An 18,439-nucleotide genomic window follows, 5' to 3' on the forward strand; every position below is an offset into this window, starting at 1 on the left:
GGGAGCCCAGCCCCCTGGCCGTCGCCCCGCCGGCTCCCCAACCTCCGCCGACCCCAGCAGCGCCCCCGGCCCGGGTCAGCCCCTCCTCGCACGCGTCGGCGAGAAGAGGGTGGAGCGGCCGGGCTCCCGTAGCCAATGAGAACCGCGTGTTCCTGGTCCGATCCCCGGCGCGGCTCGCCATTGGTCACTTCCCAGGTCTCGGCCCACCGAACCTTGGCGACCTAAGCCAATCGCAAGGCGGCGGGGGTACCTCAGACTCCCCGGGAGGCCGCGGCCGGCGCGGAGCGGAGCTGAGCCGGGTGCGGCGCGGGCGACGGTGACGGGCGAGCTGCGCGGGCTCACGCGGCAGCATGGAGCCCGCCGTGTCGCTGGGGGTGTGCGCGCTGCTCTTCCTGCTCTGGGTGCGTGTGAAGGGGCTGGAGTTCGTGCTCATCCACCAGCGCTGGGTGTTCGTGTGCCTCTTCCTCCTGCCGCTCTCGCTCATCTTCGACATCTATTACTACGTGCGCGCCTGGGTGGTGTTCAAGCTCAGCAGCGCGCCGCGCCTGCACGAGCAGCGCGTGCGGGACATTCAGAAGCAGGTGAGCGGCGGCGGGGCGGCGGGGCCGCGGGACGCGCGGCGGCGTGCGCGGGGACAGCGGCCCCGGCTCGTGCGGCGCGGGGCCGGCGGCGGGGTGCGGGGGGGGGGGGTCGGGGGCAGCTCCCGGCGGTGGAGCTGGGGTTGGAGAGGGGTTGCCACCGACCGACGTGTGAAGGCGCGGGGGTGGAGGGGGCGCTGGGGAGCTGCTGAACCGAATAAGCAAAGGCACTGGGGCGTCAAAACACTGCTCGGAGGTTTCTAGAGTGCCCAGTGCGTGCACGGCAGGTGCGGCAAGTGCAGATCTAGGAGGGGTGAGCGGGGAGAGGACTGTCAGGTAGCTTTTGCTGGCTCGGGCATTCCAGAGGAGGAAAGGCTTCCGGTAGGTGGAGCTGGGAAGTAGGGGAAAGGACTGGGGAAGGTATCTTAAGGTGAGAGACTGGTGTAACTGTGAGCCAAGGCAGTGAAGTGGGGGAAGGGTGAGGAGAAGTGAAGGCACCCAAAAGAAGAAGATTGGAAACTCACTTGGAGGTAGATTGCAGAGGGGCCTTGATGCCAGGTTGGCGGTTCGAGTTCATATTGCAGCAGCAAGCTGCTGTGTAGGGTAGAGGATGAAAGCAAGGAGGTAGAATCCAGCCTCCAACCTGGGATGTACAGCCTCAGCCCTGACCGACAGAGGACTCTCTTGACAAATGCAGTAGCCCATCGCCCAGTAACCGCATGCGCTCCCCGATTGCTGGTGCCCACGGGGCCTGGGATCCTGCTTGTAGCTACAGCGAAGTATCCATCACCACATCCCAGTGCTGGCATAGGTTTGGGGCCTGAGTGGTTTCTTGGCTTTCTCTGCCCCTCCTTATGTTCCTGTCTTAGGGCAAGGCATCAGGCTGCAGAGAGCTTGTGTGTTTCCTGCTGCTGTCACTCCCCCTCCCCCAAGGCAGGTGGAGCAGCCTGTGTGTTCTCCAGGCTCTGTGTACCCCACACTAAATCCTAAGGATGGATGCAGAAAGCAACCACAGGCTAGACCTTGGCCCGGTGGGAGGAGAATGCAGTTCTGGAAGTGCTTTGCACTGCTGCCTTGAGGTTTGCAGCTCACAACCCATGCTTCAGAGCTCAGCCTGCCCTCCCTCTCCATTGGCATCTTACTTCCTAGTTGTTGTGCTGGTTAATTTAGATGCTTGATCTAAATTAGATCCTTGATCTACCTGCCATTCCTCCCCCACTCCCTCCACCCCCCCCTTCAAACTATGAACCTGTGCTTCCCTGCCTTGGCTGAATTAGATCAATCCCTCCTAGCAGAGACTTTTACTGATTCACCACCTCTGGCTCATAAGGCCAGGCTCAAGACAGCTTAGTGAGCTCTTTATTAAACTAAATGAAACAGAATTCACTGTATACAAAAAAAAAAAAACAAGGAGTCTGGCCAGCCCAACCCCTATGGTGAAACTGCCCTGTGCCCCTGACACAATTAGCTATAGTCCTTACCGCTACCCTAGTATAAATGATACCTGTTGTGCTAATGGGAAAGATTGAAGTTGAAGCTGTGAGTCAGAGCCCAGGACCTCAGAGCTTGTAAATGTGGCTAACTCAGGTTAACTTGAGTTCAGAGCCTGAAAGCTCCACTTTTTTTTTTTTTTTCTCAGTCGTGGGGCTTGAACTCTGGTCCTGGGTGCTGTCCCCACGCTCTTCAGCTCAAGGCGAGCTCTCTACCACTTGAGCCACAGCGCCACTTCCGGTTTTCTTGTGGTTTATTGGAGATAAGAGTCTCGTTTATTTTTTTCTTTCCTCATCTCTTCCACCTTGCAAGCTTGGTTCTGTTGCTTCATGCCTTGCATGCCTAGGTATGATACCTGTCTGACAATTTGCCTTTTTGCTGAGCCTTCCCTATCTCTCTTTGGCCTACACATAATCCTAAAACTATGTTGTTGTCCTTGACCTTGCCTCTCTACCAGTCTTGTTTATCTTCCAATAGGACTCGGTCCAGTGTTTTGAGCTCTATGGCTTTTACCCCCTGCCTACGCATCCTCCAGCTTGAATACAGCACCCACTCCCTCACACCTCTGCAGACTTGGGCAGGGCTAGGCCTGTATGGTCATAGAATCCCACATTTCACCCTTAACCCCCAACTCACAGGAATCCTTTTCTCTTCCCACCCTCCCCCCCCCTGCACCTTAAATAACCTCTACTTCTTGTGCTAGTGTAATATCTGATCTTAGGAAAGCCCTTTCCTGTGTTGAACAGCTTGCCTGACCAGTATTTAACAAGATTCTTGGCTGCAAAGATAGAAACTTAATTTAAACTGGCTTGATATAAAAGGGGCTTTGCTGGCTCAGGTTCTAGAATAAAAAGTCCAGGAATAAAAATGGCTCAGGCATGACTGTATCCAAGATCCCTATCTTCATCTTTCTCTCCATCTGCCATGTCCTGACTCTTGCTTTCTCTGGGTTTCCTTTGCCAGGGCATCTGTCTTCCTTGGAGGGCCCTTGTTTCTGGTTTTAGATCCAGCCAGTTTAGCCACCCCAGTAAAGAGAGAGTATCTAGAACCAGTCTCGTTGGTGTGACTGAGGTGACAACCCAATCCCTAAAATGTTTACTTTAGCCAAAAGGATTGCAGCAGACCTGTCATGTGCCTGCCTGTAGGAGTGGAAGAGAATCAGCCTGGCTTGAACCAACAGAACCTGGACTGTTAGAAGTAGAAGAAGGAATTGATGCTCATAGATGAGGACTACAGCCCTTATCTATCTCTGCATGGACAGAATGGCTCCGCTTGGGTTTCTGACCCTTACCCTTTGTTCTGTGTTTTGTGTCCTAGTTACCTACAGTTAAAGCTTTGCCAACAGCACACCTTCCCCTGGCTTGTGGTTCTTCCCTGTTCCTTCTTACTTGCTTGAATGGTATGAGAATTAGCACATGCTTGGAACAGGGTTTGGCACAGAATCAGCCTTCATAGGTGTTAGCCGTTCTTCTGTGACTGACTGTAAGCCTATCTGTCCTATGGGCCTGTAGTTACCATCCTGGCTGTAAATCTGGGTTCTATCTGTCTGACCTTGGTCGGACAAGTTGTGTGTGTGTGTGTGTGTGTGTGTGTGTGTGTGTGTGTGTGTGTGTGTGTGTGTGTGTGTGTGTGTGTGTTTGATCAATCATGGGGCTTAACTCTGGGCCTGGGCGCTGTCCCTCAGCTCTTTTTTTTTTTTTTAATTGTGAACATTCTGTACAGAGGGGTTACAATTACATGGACAAGATAATGAGTACATTTCTTATCAAGCATTGTAGCCTCCTCCTTTGTTCACATCCCTTCCCAGCCTCCTCCCTCCCCCCCCCACCAAAGTTGTAAAGTTCGTTTTCCACATGACAACTTGTACTTCTCATTGTTGCAATGGGTCCACCTGTATCCTTATTTAAACGACTTTGTCCCTTAGCTCTTTAGCTCAAGGCTAGCGCTCTACCACTTGAGCCACAGAGCCACTTCCATGGACAAGTTATTTTTGCCTCTTGATTTTCCTCATCTGCAAAAGGGGTTGCCCAAACTCCTAGGATTGTTATGAGAATTAGCAAACCAGTGTCGATAGGTGCTGAGCCCAGTGGGGGCCTCCAGGAAATGACTATTACTCTCATTATCTTTACAAAATCTTTCCTGCACTTGTAAGATAATGTTTTCAAAAGCACGTTGATCTTACTGGTTTTTGCCTTGTGGTATAGCAACAAGTTGGCTCTTCTATCTTATCAGCGGAAAAGATAAGCAGGATAGAGAGGGCAGCCATACCTCCCGGGGCCTAAGTGAAGGCATCTCTTCCAGCTCCCTCCCAGCTGTGAGCTACTCTGGTCCCTGAAGGGGCCACCTCAGCCTTGTTCCATGGTTATAGGTACGAGAATGGAAGGAGCAGGGCAGCAAGACATTCATGTGCACGGGTCGCCCCGGCTGGCTCACTGTCTCACTGCGGGTTGGCAAGTACAAGAAGACGCACAAAAACATCATGATCAACCTGATGGACATTTTGGAAGTGGACACCAAGAAGCAGGTGAGAGTGTATTATCCGCTGCATTTAGGAGTAAGGCAGGCATTACCGCACTGGGGGGGAGTTATGAGCAAGGTGAGTTTAGCCCAGGCATTCTAGAGTGGATAGGACCAAGACCCATGGTCATCAGGGGAATCCCTGCCCCACACTGCTGTGCTCCCAAGCCCCACACCCCCCCAGAGGGAGATAGTAGTCACAGCCCCATCCACTGGACAGGCCAATGAGAGCTCCGGATTCTTTGACTTTCCTCATTTATCTATAAACAGTCGATGGAAAATCAGGCTGAAATGAGAAGCAAAGGAGAACTTACTTAGCCCTTCCTGGTAAGGAGGTATGCTGGTTAAAAAAAAAAGTAAGTGTGGGGCTGGTAAGGTGGCTCAGTGATAGAGCACTTGCCTTGCATGCCAGAGGCCCTGGGTTCGATTCCTCAGCACCACATAAGCAAAAAGAAAAACGCAGGAAGTGGTTCTGTGGCTCAAGTGGTAGAGCGCTAGCCTTGAGCTGAAGAGCTGAGGGACAGTGCCCAGGCCCAGAGTTCAGGTCCCACGACTGGACCCCCTCCCCACCCCCCCAAAAAAAAAAAAAGTGTCCGGGAGAGGAAATCTTGTGGCAAGGATCCTAAGACACTCACTTGCTGAATAGCCCCCAAAATGCATACTCTTTGGTTCATCTAATAATTCTACGTAAAATCTGGCTTAATTGATTCCCAGTTCAGATAGGCTGTATCACTTCTTTTGTCCTTTCCTTTTCTTTTCTTTTTTTTTAAAGACAGGGTCTCACTTCATAGCCAAGGTTGCCCTGGAACTCACTAGGCCTCAAACTGGCAATCCTCCTGCCTCAGCCTTTAGACTGCTAAGATTACAGGCCTGTGCTACCATACCTCGCTACACCTTTATTTCTCTCTGAAGATAATGAAATGTTCAATAATAGGAAGTTATTGTGAATGGTAAATCTACTTGCTAGTGCTTCAGTTTTCTTATGAGAGCATGTCTGCCTTAAAAAAATAAAAAATAAAACAGGTTTGAGCTAGGCACCAGTAGCTCATACCTGTAATCCTAGCAACTCAGGAGGCTGAGATCTGAGGATCATGGTTCAAAGCCAAGCAAGAAAGTCTGTGAGACTCTTATCTACAGTAAACTACTCAGAAAAATCCAGAAGTAGAGCTGTGGCTGAAGTGGTAGAATGCTAGCCTTGTGCACAAAGAGGCTCAGGGACAGCACCCAGGACTCACCAAAAAAAAAAAAGATTTTTTTTAAATTAGCATAAATTAAATATACAAAGGGGTTTCATTATATTTAGATAGATGCATATAATGTACTTTGACCATACTCTCCATACTTGCTATACAGTAAAAAATGGTGCCAATAGAAAGGTGCAGCCTTGCTGAATGTTGGTGACTCATATCTATGATCCTAATTACTCAGGAAGCTGAGGTCTGAGGATCACAGTTCAAAGTCAGCCCAGGCAGGAAAGTCCGTGAGACTCTCATCTCCAATTAACTACCAGAAAACTGGAAGTGGCACTGGGGCTTAAAGTGGTAGAGTACTATCCTTGAGCAAAAAAGCTGAGGAATAGCTTCCAGCCCTGAGTTCAAGCCCCACACCCACAGACAAAAAAAGAAACAAATGGACAGCCAGCTAAGTAAGAACTTTTGACAAGTCCACACATGAGATACTATTACTAGAATCAAGAAAATTGATCATAACTAACATCCCCAAAAGTTTTCTCATGCCACCTGTTAATTCCTTCCTGCTGTCCCCGTTCATCCTTAGGTAAATAGTGATCTGCTTTCTATTGCTGTAAATTAGCTTCAGAGTTTGATGTAATTGGAATCACTCAGTATATATAGATTCTTTAGTAGTAATTTTCAGATTTATCCACACTGAAGCAATATCAATACTGGAGACTCTATTTTTTGCTGAATAGTGTTCCTTTGGGTGGATGTGCGAGTTTGGTTATCCATTCACCTCCTGGTGGACACTTGGGCTGTTTCCATTTTGAGGCTATTATGAATAAAATGCCTGTAGACATTTATGAATCATCTTCTTATAGACATAAAGAGACTGTTTGGGAATGGATGGAATGACTAAGTCACACGATAGATGTAGAACTTTTAGGGAAAATTGCCCCATTGTTTTCCAAAATGGTTGCAGCATTTCATATCCCCACCAGCAATATTTCTCTTTGGTCCATATTATCCTGAAATCGGCTGCATAGTTAGTCTGGACTCCAGCCATTGTAAGAGTTGTTTGTGTATTATTTCATGGTGGTTTTAGTTTACATTTCCCATATGAACAAAAATATTACTACCTTCTGTGCACATTCGCCATTTGTCTCTCTTCTTGGGTGAGCCCTTTTTGCCAATTTTGGTTTTAAATCGGATGCTTATAAAAACAACAAATATTAATTCTGATAAAATTCAGTTAACATCTATTTTGCACCTCATACTTTTTTTTTTTTTTTTGGTCGGTCATGGGGCTTGAACTCTGGGCACTATCCCTCAGCTCTTCAGCTCAAGGCTAGCACTCTGCCACTTGAGCCACAACACCACTTCCAGCTTTTTCTGCTTATGTGGTGCTGAGGAATCAAACCCAGGGCCTCATGCATGCAAGGCAAGCACTCTACCACTGAACTACTTTCCTAGCCCCTGTACCTCATGCTTTTGATGTTGTATTTAATCTAAGGTCACAAAGGTTTTTCTTCTGTATTTTATTCTAGAAGTTTTAAGGACACCATAAAGTGAAACTACTTGGGCTTAGAGTTTCCTTTGTGAGCAATTTTTTAAACTAAAAATCAGTGTTTTGGAGTTTATTCTTGGCTGAACTTTGATCTCAGACATTTGTTCATTAGGTTGCACAGTTTATCAACAGACTCTGTCACATTCCCACATTGTCCTTTTAACATCTGTAGCACCTGGAGCTATGGCAGGTCATTCATTGTGTCATTTGATTCTGCTCTCCCTTGTCAGTCTGTCTTAAGGCTAATCAATTTTACTCATCTTCTCAAGAACTAGCATTTGACTTCATTGATTTTTTTTTTTTTTTCTATTTCATTGATTTCTGCTGTGGTCTTCCTTACTGTCATTTTTTCTTACTTGAGTTTAATTTTCTTTTCTTTTTAGTGTTGGGGGAAGACACCAGGGTCTGAAGAAAGAATTGGTGGAGCCACTTTTGGTAGTTTATTTTTCTTTTTTGCCATACTTAGGTTTGAGTTTGTGGCCTTACACTTGCTAAGCAGACACTTTTGCTGCTGAGTCACATCTACAGATTGATTTTTGCTCTTTTTTTTGGGGGGGTCCGGTCATGGGGCCTGAACTCTGGGCCTGGGCGCTGTCCTTCAGCTCAAGGCTAGCGCTCTACCACTTGAGCCATAGCGCCACTTCTGGCTTTTTTCTTTTTGCTTATGTGGTGCTGGGGAATCGAACCCAGGGCCTCAGGCATGCAAGGCAAGCGCTCTACCACTGAGCCACCTTCCCAGCCCCCTCTTTTTTTTTTTTTTTTTTTAAGGAAAGTTTCATTTTTCACCAGGTATACCTGATGTGACCCACCTGTTAGGCTTCCTGATAGCTAGGATAACAAATAGAAGCCACCATCTTAGTTTTGCGTGGAGAGGGGATCCCATGAGCTGTAGGCCCTAGATGGCCTCCGACTTCAATCCCATCATTTTCAGCCTCCCAAGTGGCAAATATTACATACATGAGCCACTAGTGCCAATCACCCTTTTGGTAGTTTTTTAGGGTGAAGGGTTTAGGCCATTGATTTTTCTTTTTTCTTTATTTTTTTCCCTTTAATATAGATCTTTAATGCTGTAATTTTTTTTCCTAAGCAAGTAACAGTCTATGTTCTTTTATTTTCCACCAGCTCAAATACTTATTTGGCTTTTTTGTTTATGAGATAGGGTTTCACTATGTAGGCTAGGCTGGGCTTGAACTCGCCATCATCCTGCCTTAGCCTCCCAGATCCTGGGATTACAGATAATGTACTGCCACACTCAGCTTCATGATAAAGGAGGATATGGTCATAACTAAACACTAACTTGAAAACAAAAAGGCAACAGTTACATGTATGTGTAAGTCCATATTTATGTGGGTATATTAAATAAAACATACAAAATAGTGGGTTCACACCTATAATTCTAGCTACTCAAGAGACTGAGACCTAGAGGATCAAGGTTCAAAGCCAGCCCAGGCAGAAAATTCCACCAGACTCTAATCTCCAGCTAACCAGCAAAAATCTGGGCTGGAGGAGTACCTCAAGTAGTAGAGCACTAGCTAAACAAGCATGGGGGCCCTGAAGTTCAAAGCCCCATACTGGCATAAAATTAGGTATAGGCCTACATCATTTAATCTGTTTCTTTACTTCTCACTTTTCTGGTCATTTCTTCTGTTTCACCATTTTAATTTTACTTATTAGCATCAGTTATTTGTACAAGGAGGTTTGATACATACAAAGGTGAATGCAATTCACCTTGATTGGACTTAACACCCTTTGTCATTCATCTCCCGTCCCCTTCTTAGTATCAGCAGGCTTTATCATTCTGTTTTTCACACATTTACATAAATGATTTTGACCATATTCACTTTCCTGTGCTGTCTTTGTTCACCCTCACCTCTTAGGGTGGTACCTATACCCAGGCAAGACATGTTTTATATTCCAACAAAGTGTAAATAACCATTTTAATAAGCAAAATGAAGAAAGATTTCTGAATTTAAAAATATTTGAAGCCAGATGCTGGTGGCTCGTGCCTGTAATCCTAGCTACTCAGGAGGCTGAGATCTGAGGATCATGGTTCAAAGCCAGCCTGGGGAGGAAAGTCCATGAGACTCTTAACTCCAATTAACCACTAGAAAACCAGAAGTGGTGCTGTGGCTCAAGTGGTAGAGTGCTAGCCATGAGCTGAAGAGCTCAGGGACAGTGCCCAGGCCAAGAGTTCAGGCCCCACGACTGACCAGAAAAAAAAAAAAAACTTGACAGGCTTTGATTCATCACTCACTGTAACTAAAGGCAGTGTAGTGTTCTAGAAGGAATACACAGCTGAGTAGGAAAGCTTGAGAAGCCTCCTTATGGTGGTCTTCTCCTGAAACATCTCTTTCCCTGTGTCTACAGATTGTACGTGTGGAACCCCTGGTGTCCATGGGTCAGGTGACTGCTCTGCTGAACTCCATTGGCTGGACCCTGCCTGTGTTGCCTGAGCTTGATGACCTCACAGTAGGTAAGGACTCCATATTCATGGGCAAGAGGAGTCAGATGGTCCTAGGATCAGGGCTAGGGGGCCTTGGCCATCTTCCATCTGGTGTAGGGATGGCCAGTCTTCCATCAGGGATAGAACTTACCATCTCTTACCTGCTGGGGTCAATGATGGGGCTTTCACTGTCTACTACTCTATTTCTGAGGAGCTCAGAATAGACAGCACTATTATTCAATAGCATTTCCTCATTTCCAACTCAAATCTGCTTCCTTGTGACTTATGTATGCCACTTCTACCTGTGGAACACACAGAATACTTCTAGTCCCTCTTCCCAGAGGATTTGTGGGCCCTAATCCTTCTCATATCAAGGGGAAGCATCTTCCCATGGATCACAGCTCTCTGTTACCCCATTGACCTCAGTTTTCCTTGAAGCCTCTCTTAGAGTGAGCACACAGGCTTCTAAGTTGAAGCTGGCTACAGTGAGGGTATGCATATCCACTCAAACTCCTGCCCTCAACTCCCATCGAAGCCCTTCTCTCCTAAGTAAGCTGTGCCCTGCACATCACTGCTAGCTCTGACTGGCATGTGTCTCTGTAGGGGGGCTGATCATGGGCACAGGCATCGAGTCATCATCCCACAAGTACGGCCTGTTCCAACACATCTGCACTGCCTATGAGCTGGTCCTGGCCGATGGCAGCTTTGTGAGATGCACTCCGGTGAGTTCCACAATGGGGCATACCAAGGGTGTTAAGGATTATGGGGTCAGAGAAGTGGCTCTCCCAGGGTGCCTCACTTCAAGTACACCTTTGCAGGCTGTACCAATAATAATAACAAAAGAATGATACATGTGCTTAGACACTATTGTGAATGCACTAATCTTGAACACCCAATGAAGTCAGTACTATTTTTATCCACATTTTTCAGATAGAAAACTTAAGCACAGGTGGTTAATAAACTTGCCTTAGATCACACTAGTAGGATTCAAAGTCAGGCAGTTGGGCTACACCAGACTGACTGTGCAGAAGTCAGGTATTGGTAGTAAAGCTGTATATCAGAGTTGTGGGGTGTGAATAAAAGATTAGAAGAACTGCTTTGTTACAATAAAAGCTCATTCTGTCACTCAAAGTGGGACACCGTCATTTAAGGCAATTTACCTAAAGAGAGGAACATTAATTAACCTCACTCAGATATGGCCTAGCATATGGAAGGGGCTTCTGGGATTGGAGGGACATGAGCTCCTTTTGAAGTGGATTTTTCAGGGAGTGAGGAAAAGGTACTGTGCTTGGGAGCTCTGAGCTGAGCTAGATGGACCATGGTGAAGACCCTATCTGTTAAGCATACTTTACTGACACTGGGGTCCTGTCTTTGACCTATTTGTTTTCAACAGAGAACAGACAAAGGCCTGTATCAAGGCCAAGACTCCTGACAAATGCATGCTTGGGAAGTGTAAGTAGGTTCTGTATGTGAAGCTCCAAGCCTAGATTCTGGCAGGCAGTTGCCAACTGGTTACTACTACTGTGATCAGAAAGAAGGATGAGCTGGTAACCCAACTAGGCATTGGTTGTGCCAGTTCTGCTATTCCAGAGGCTTTTGTTGGCCCTCTGGAGACCACTCAAGCTCAGCCTCTGCCCTCCTGCAGCCTACCCTGCCCACCCCCAAGGAGTACATGCAGGGTTGACATAGATTTGTTGGAAAGGTGCTATATTAGAATCAAAAAGTCTAAATTAGAATGGTCAGAGGAAAAGGCAGTGATCTGAGACAGATGTCAAAACAAGAAAACACTGCAATTAGGAAAAGATCTGTGGAGTAGAGGAGGTACTGAAGGAGGAACACTGCATGCTGAGTTAGGCCATCTTGCCTGAGCGGCTGACTTTGTAGGGTACCTTAGAGAAAACAGGTCACCTCTTGGGAGATTGACTTTTCCTTATCTCTCAAGAGGATAGTATTATCTCTAAGCTGTGTGTTGGGGTGAGTGGAGATCCCACAAGCTAGTGGAGTGGGAAAAGCTCTTATAGCCAGAGACTTTCTCATGTCTCCTACTATCCTGACTCTTAGCAAGGGTTTAGCTCTTGATTAGCTTGGTCTGGGAATCCCTTGCCTCTTTGTCCCCTATCTGGGGTCTTTGGACATTTCTAGTCATGACTTCTTTCCTGGGGAGCCTGTGTCTTAAGTGGCTGTGACTAGATGGAAGGGGGAAGATGCTGTTTTGCTGGGCAACCATGATTGGCAAGCAGCTGAGGGCATATTAGCTTAAATATCAAGGGAAAACTAAGTACAGATGGTAAAGGTCTTTGTTCCTATCATGCAAGATGGTGACAGATTAGCCCAGAGACCCCAGCTTCCCCAGTTGACTGAGTGTCATGGCCTGGGATCCACACATCAAGTCCTCCACATGTATCAATTCTGTCTCAACAGTCTGAAAACTCAGACCTGTTCTATGCCGTGCCCTGGTCCTGTGGAACCCTGGGCTTCCTGGTGGCTGCTGAGATCCGTATCATCCCTGCCAAGAAGTATGTCAAGCTGCGGTTTGAACCCGTACGTGGCCTAGAGGCCATCTGTGACAAATTCACCCAAGAATCCCGGCGGTCAGAGAACCACTTTGTAGAAGGGCTGCTCTACTCCCTGGATGAGGCCGTCATCATGACAGGAGTCATGACAGATGAAGTGGACTCTACCAAGGTAGGCCAGGCAAAGACTAAGACGAGATGGGAGCATGGGGTGGGATGGGACTGAGCCTCTATGAAGCTATTCCCTGGGTCTACCTACCTGGGGTCTAGGCAGCTGACCCCACTTTCAGATGACAATGAAAGCTTCTATCTCCTCTGCTCCTGCCACCTGCCAGGAATGTGACCTGTCTTGAGAGGTATACCGTCTGCTTCTCACAGTGGCCCTATTGCCTGTATGAGTGAGTGAGTAAGCACGTGTGTGTGTGTGTGTGTGTGTGTCAGACAGACAGTGCTGAGACTTATCCTTAAGGCCCGGGCACTGTCTTGACTTTTTCACTCAAGGCTAGTGCTCTGACACTTGAATCACACCTCCACTTTGGGCTTTTTGATGGTTAATTGGAGATAAGAGTCTCACAGACTTTCCTGCCTGGGCTACCTTTGAACTGCAATCCTCAGATCTCACCTTCCTGAAGAGATAGGATTATAGAGGTAATCCATCAGCACTGGCTGTAGTCTCATTTCACCAAGAGGAAACTGAGGCTCTAAGGGCTAATGTAATTTCTATAGTAGTTGATTTGATGCCTTGGGATCCAGTTGGACACTCGTTCAACTTATACCACATACAATACTTGGAGGTTAAACAAAGGCTGGCCTATAAACATGACCCAAAGCCAACTATTGCTAATGTACTTCCTCTTGCAATACATGTTGTTTGATTACAAAAGCATTATAATGGAGAGGTTGGAGATGGGAAGGGGAAACAAAGGAGGAGGCAACAATGAATGAAGAAATGTACTCATTATCTTGCCCATGTAATTGTAACCCCTCTATATGGTATTTTCACAATTAAAAAAAAAAAGCATTATAACCTTATAACCTTCCCATCTGCATTTCTCAAGAACTATTTGTGTGTCATTCCTATTGTTGTATGGAAATAATTGGCCTAACATCACTTACTGAATGTTTAAATTATGCATTGACTAAAATTATTTTATTCTTACAAATAAGATGGCATTGAAGATTTAAGACTCTTATACCACCTATCCGTTCTCTTTTTTGTTTGTTTTATTGCTTTTTGTCTTGCTATGTAGCCCAGGCTGGCCTTGAACTCTAGATCCTCCTACCTGTGCCTCCCAAGTGCTGGGGTTATAGGCATCTGCTACCCAGCTTTTTCATTGCCCTTTAGTGCAAATGTTTGTGTTATTAAGTCCAATAAGCAGAACACTGAAGAGTGAGACACCCTAGGAGAGCTGTGCTCTTGCCCATTTCCTGCAGCCATGTGGCAGAAGCCTTTCCCTGCATTCTTGCCAACACTAGTGGTAGTATCACTCATTTTCGCCAATCTGATAAGGTTAAAAATAGGGCCTCTTTTAAATTTGTAGTTCTTTAGTTTCTTGTGAACTCAAGTGTCTTTGCAGTTTTCCAGTTTGTCATTATCTATTGTTGTCTTGAAATTGACTGGATTTTGTGTGAAAAGTGTCTCCCTACATTGTATGGACTTCGTGACTATCTTAATGTCTACAGAACAGAGAATTGAAGAGTTCCATGTTGCTTACTGAAGTACTGTGTCATTGGGAATTTAAGTTGCTTCCAGTTTTTTGTTGTTGTTGTTATTTTAATTACATCTTTTGTCTTCTGCGTGTAATTTGAAGATATCTTGTAGAATTAGTGAATCAAAGGATATTTATCCTGAAACGGTCTTGATCTATGCCTGTGTAATTAAAACATTTAAAATTAGAAAGGTCTGGAAAATCACCTGGAATTGTGACCCTCTCAAGGTAAACAAAGATGGCCCAGGTGGGGAAAGAGACCCCTGAGGAAACACAGCAAGCACAGAGCAGATTCTGACCCCTTTCCCAGGCCTTACAAATGCTCCTAGATAGGCAAGTGCTTTGCCACTGAGGTGCATGCTAACTCTGGAGCAGCCTCTTAATTCCCGACTCAATGATGGTTCCCTCACATAGCAGCTTCTAGAATTTAAAATCATCCATGAACTTAGGTTCCTGAGGGCTTTGTAGTGAGGGAAGAGAAGGTCCTGGAGCAGTCAGGTAACACTGGACATGGAGCCCAGGTGCTCAGGCCTTCCCTGGGCTGAAACCTGATCAGTGTGTGTCCTCAGCCTCCAGTCACCTAATAGGGACATCCAAACGAGAGATTATCTGGCTTCTCAAGGCTCTTCCTTAGAGCTTTTCACAGTACAAAGCCGAAGGAAGGGATCAAGGGGATCACCACCCCCACTGTACCAGCATCATTTTGCTGTCATTAGATATGTTAAATGCCATCTCACTAACTGGCAAATGGGTTTGTACAGCTTTCAAATTTGAACAACTCACCAGATTCCCTGTGTACAAGGAGACATGGTCCCAAGGGCTTGCTCAGAGTCCTCCTTGGCACAGTAGCAGAGATGTTTTCCTGCTCAGTGCTCAGTGAGCAAGGCCCAGACACCCAATGGGAACAGAGTGGTAGATGCCATTGCATGGGTGGGCATTTCATTTTTAGGAGCATTTCTTGCAAATATCCTGGTTTGAAAGGTTGCAAACACTCTATGCCAGCAATGTCTAGAGTAAGGTCCACTTCTGCCATGAGAAGAAGCTGTATGAGGAGGCTTGGCTGTGGGAGTACTTGGGCTAGAAATGGAGCTTGCATGGCCTCTGGTCTCCCCAGCTGACTCCTGTCCCAGGAGAAACAGATGATCCAGCTTCTTTATGATTTCCTGGGCTTCTCAGATCCAGTGGTTCCTGAGTCTGAGTACCAGGACACCTGTATGCAGTACCCCAGGTCTCAAGTTCATTATGGCAGGTGCCACTGCCAGGAGTGCAACCAGGCCTCTCCTGGCATAGATAAAGTAGCTCTGTTTCCTGTTGAGTTTCAGTCTGCTTTCATTACTAAGTAGAGGCCCCATATGACCCACACCAAAGACAAGTTTGAGAACAGATGCTTGAGCCCTAATTTCCTAGCCCACTACAGTTCCCAGTTTTCTAACCACCCCAGAGGAAGCTCCTCAGGAGAGTGGCACCTGGATGAGCTCCAGGTGCTGCCTGTGGAGCTTGAGTGCAAAGGGTTGCCTGGTTCCAGCAAACAGTGTGGCAAGTAGATGGCAGGGCAGGCCCCACCGAGAGAACTGCTCGCCACTGTGGGCCAGCTACTGTACTGTACTGTGTCCTCTGTTTTCTCTCAGCCTTTCCAACCATTCTAGGGAAGCAGTGTTCGGGGCCTACATAAGATTATCCAGGTAAGTAGAAAAGATTATCTGTAAAAAGGCAACTTGGTACAGTATCACAGTATACAAGATAGTCTTAAAATTAGCTGACATTAGTTATATAGGAAATTTCATTGTTACCATTCCACACATATGGAATGTATTCATTCCACTCAATCTGATCCACCCCCTCCACACACACCATCATTCTTCCAGTCTTCTCTCCCTATGATGGTCCTGATTTTTTGTTATTTTTTTAAAATAACAAAAGAGTTCTGTACCTTTCTCTTCCCTTCATTGGTGACGTACGTGTGTGTGTGTGTGTGTGTGTGTGTGTGTGTGTGTGTGTGTGTGTGTGTAATATCCAAATGGCTCAAAAATCTCCTGTTCAGGGAGAAAAAAGAAAAGCTCCTGTGTTTTAATTGTCGAGACACAAGTTCAGGGTATAACCTACTTAAGGTCATCCAGCTTGGGGGACTTGGGAAGGTCTGGCCCCAGCAGCTCCTGGGGCAGTGCTCCCAGACTTCTGAAGCCTGACTCCCTTCCCCTGGATGTCTCCCTGCTCCTCAAGAGCACCTACCCAGAGTTCATGTCATAGGTGAGGGCACCGAGGTGGGAGCAGCACAGTCAGCTCAGAACACACAGCACAGTGAGACTTGGACCATTTGAGAATGAAGAAGACAGTGGTTTAGTGTATGATTTAAGCAAAGGGCCCAGTGCCAGGGAGCATGTGAGCTCACTTGTGAGCTTCCTCCAGGTGAAGGAGGCTTCAGGGAGTGCTGAGCCCAGGGGACTGTGAAGCTTGGTTCAGCAATGCTGTGGCAGAAGATGGTGATGAGAGACTGTACTTGCTGGCCTTGTGAGGGCAGGGGGAGGAATCTCGCCTGCACAGACTCACATCGTAGCAGTGTCTGCCCTTCACATTTGCACTCTGTTCTCATCAAGAAGGAACACCAGCTGAGAGGAGTCACAAAGTCCCCTGGACTTCCAGATGCCAGCTGTGTGACCCCGTGCACACCACTTACAGTCTTTGAGCTTCTCTGCTATGGAGTGCCTGCTGTGCCTGACCGTGCCTGGCTTTCAAGAAAGCTTTTGGGTTTCTTTTTTCTCAAAAGCAGTGATCCACACAACAGAGCTTTTGAAAGGCCAGGAGTGCTAAACAGCCCATATCTGTTACTCCCTGGTGGCTCTGGCATGTGTCTCTGGGTTGATCACAATACTGTCTGTCATTTCAGCTCAACAGCATTGGCAATTACTACAAGCCCTGGTTCTTCAAGCACGTGGAGAACTACCTGAAGACAAACCAGGAGGGCCTTGAGTACATTCCCCTGCGACACTACTACCACCGCCACACTCGCAGCATCTTTTGGGAGCTCCAGGTAAGGCTCAGTTTCCCTATGCTGTTGGCTCCTCTTGACCACTAGGAAGAGAACAAAGCAGTCAGCATTGTAGCCATGCTCTCCTCTCTTCAGGGAGGGAGCGGTGTTGTCCTGAGAGACCCCAATACCTTCTTAAAACTGCAGTGCCATTGTTTCATTTTGAGCTGAGGAAATGGCCACCTGCAATGAGTGTGCACCAGGAACTGGCCAAGGGTGTCAGGAGTGGAGCCAGACTCTGGGAAACATAGACCCACTCCACCCTTGGGAAACTTCCAGCCTCACCAAGCAGATGGATCCTTCCCAGTGTAGGAGGGCAGTAAGGAGTGGTATTGCTGGAATATATGGCACACCTGTGTCTTATTAATGAGCAACTACTGAAATGTTTAGCATGGTGGCTTCTACTAGCAATGTGTGGGTGCTGATTTTTCTACATCTTCAAAAACACTTATTATTTCCTGATTTACAAATCATTAGTATAACCATCTTAGGGGATGTCAAGTGATACCATTGTGGTTTGAGTTTATAGTTTATTCTTGAGATACTGGGCATCATTTGATGTGCTTGTTGGCCATTTATTTATCTTTTTTGGAGAAGTGTATATTCAGATTTTCTGTCCATTTTAACCAGGTTGTATGGTTTTTGTTGTTGATGATATGTAAGTGTTCTTTACATATTCTGGATACTAGACTTTTCAGATAAATGATTTTCATGTATTTTCCTGTTCTGTACATTTCCCTTCATTGGTGACTCTTGCTATGTATGTTTTTAATTTAGGTGAGGTCTAACTTACCTATTTTTCGTTCTGTTGTTTCTTTTATTTAAGACTAATATTACCAAATGCCAGGTCATGGAGATTTATGTCTCTGTTTTCCTCTGAGCTTTAAGGTTTCAGTTCTTATATTTAATGTTTTAACTTTCTTTTTAGATTGTTGATATTTATATACTGTGTGAGGCAGGACTTTGGCTCTACCCTTGTCACCTACCAGTGGAGTTTTCTCAGCAGACAACGTGTGTTTAGAAGGCAGCAAGAGGCTGCTTAGCTGAAGCTGTGATGTGGAGTGAGACCAGACAGCCGCCAAAGACTGTATCACATGGCTCTTTATAGTCAAGCTGGGATTTATGTCTTATTTGAGATGTGAAAGATAGTCTGTGGGGACTTTGACCCAGAAAGTGACTGCCCTCGTTTTTGTTTTAAAAGATTATCTATGGACTGAAGGTATGGTTCAAATGAGAGTGCCTGCCTAGCAAGCACAAGGCCCTGAATTCAAACCCTAGCACAGTTTAAATATATGTGTATGTCTTTGACAGCTGAGTGGGAGTGGGCATGAAAATAGAAGAGGAAAGGAAGATTTCTGTTGTCAAGACTGGCAGCTGTGGGAAGAGAAGTGGTATCAGATCTGGGAAATAGGGTCAGCCAA

At 46.4% G+C, this 18,439-nt stretch overlaps 1 protein-coding gene across 2 annotated transcripts in view; it reads left to right on the forward strand.

The window, feature by feature from the left end:
• Positions 1–235: 235 nt before the first annotated feature.
• Dhcr24 (24-dehydrocholesterol reductase) overlaps positions 236–18,439 on the forward strand; it is a 39,877-nt gene continuing 21,673 nt past the window's right edge. Inside the window, exons 1-6 of one of the 2 annotated variants that reach the window (XM_042669690.1) lie at positions 236–581; positions 4,438–4,593; positions 9,696–9,801; positions 10,375–10,493; positions 12,193–12,456; positions 16,878–17,021. In XM_042669690.1, coding sequence (XP_042525624.1) covers positions 351–581; positions 4,438–4,593; positions 9,696–9,801; positions 10,375–10,493; positions 12,193–12,456; positions 16,878–17,021 — 1,020 coding nt within the window. In that variant the 5' untranslated portion in view covers positions 236–350. The remainder of the gene's footprint in view (positions 582–4,437; positions 4,594–9,695; positions 9,802–10,374; positions 10,494–12,192; positions 12,457–16,877; positions 17,022–18,439) is intronic. The other variant, XM_042669691.1, reaches the window with a different exon arrangement.

Source organism: Dipodomys spectabilis, unplaced genomic scaffold, assembly GCF_019054845.1.
Source record: "Dipodomys spectabilis isolate Male_0828 unplaced genomic scaffold, ASM1905484v1 ptg000504l, whole genome shotgun sequence".
In the NCBI taxonomy this organism is placed as follows: Eukaryota; Metazoa; Chordata; class Mammalia; order Rodentia; family Heteromyidae; genus Dipodomys; species Dipodomys spectabilis.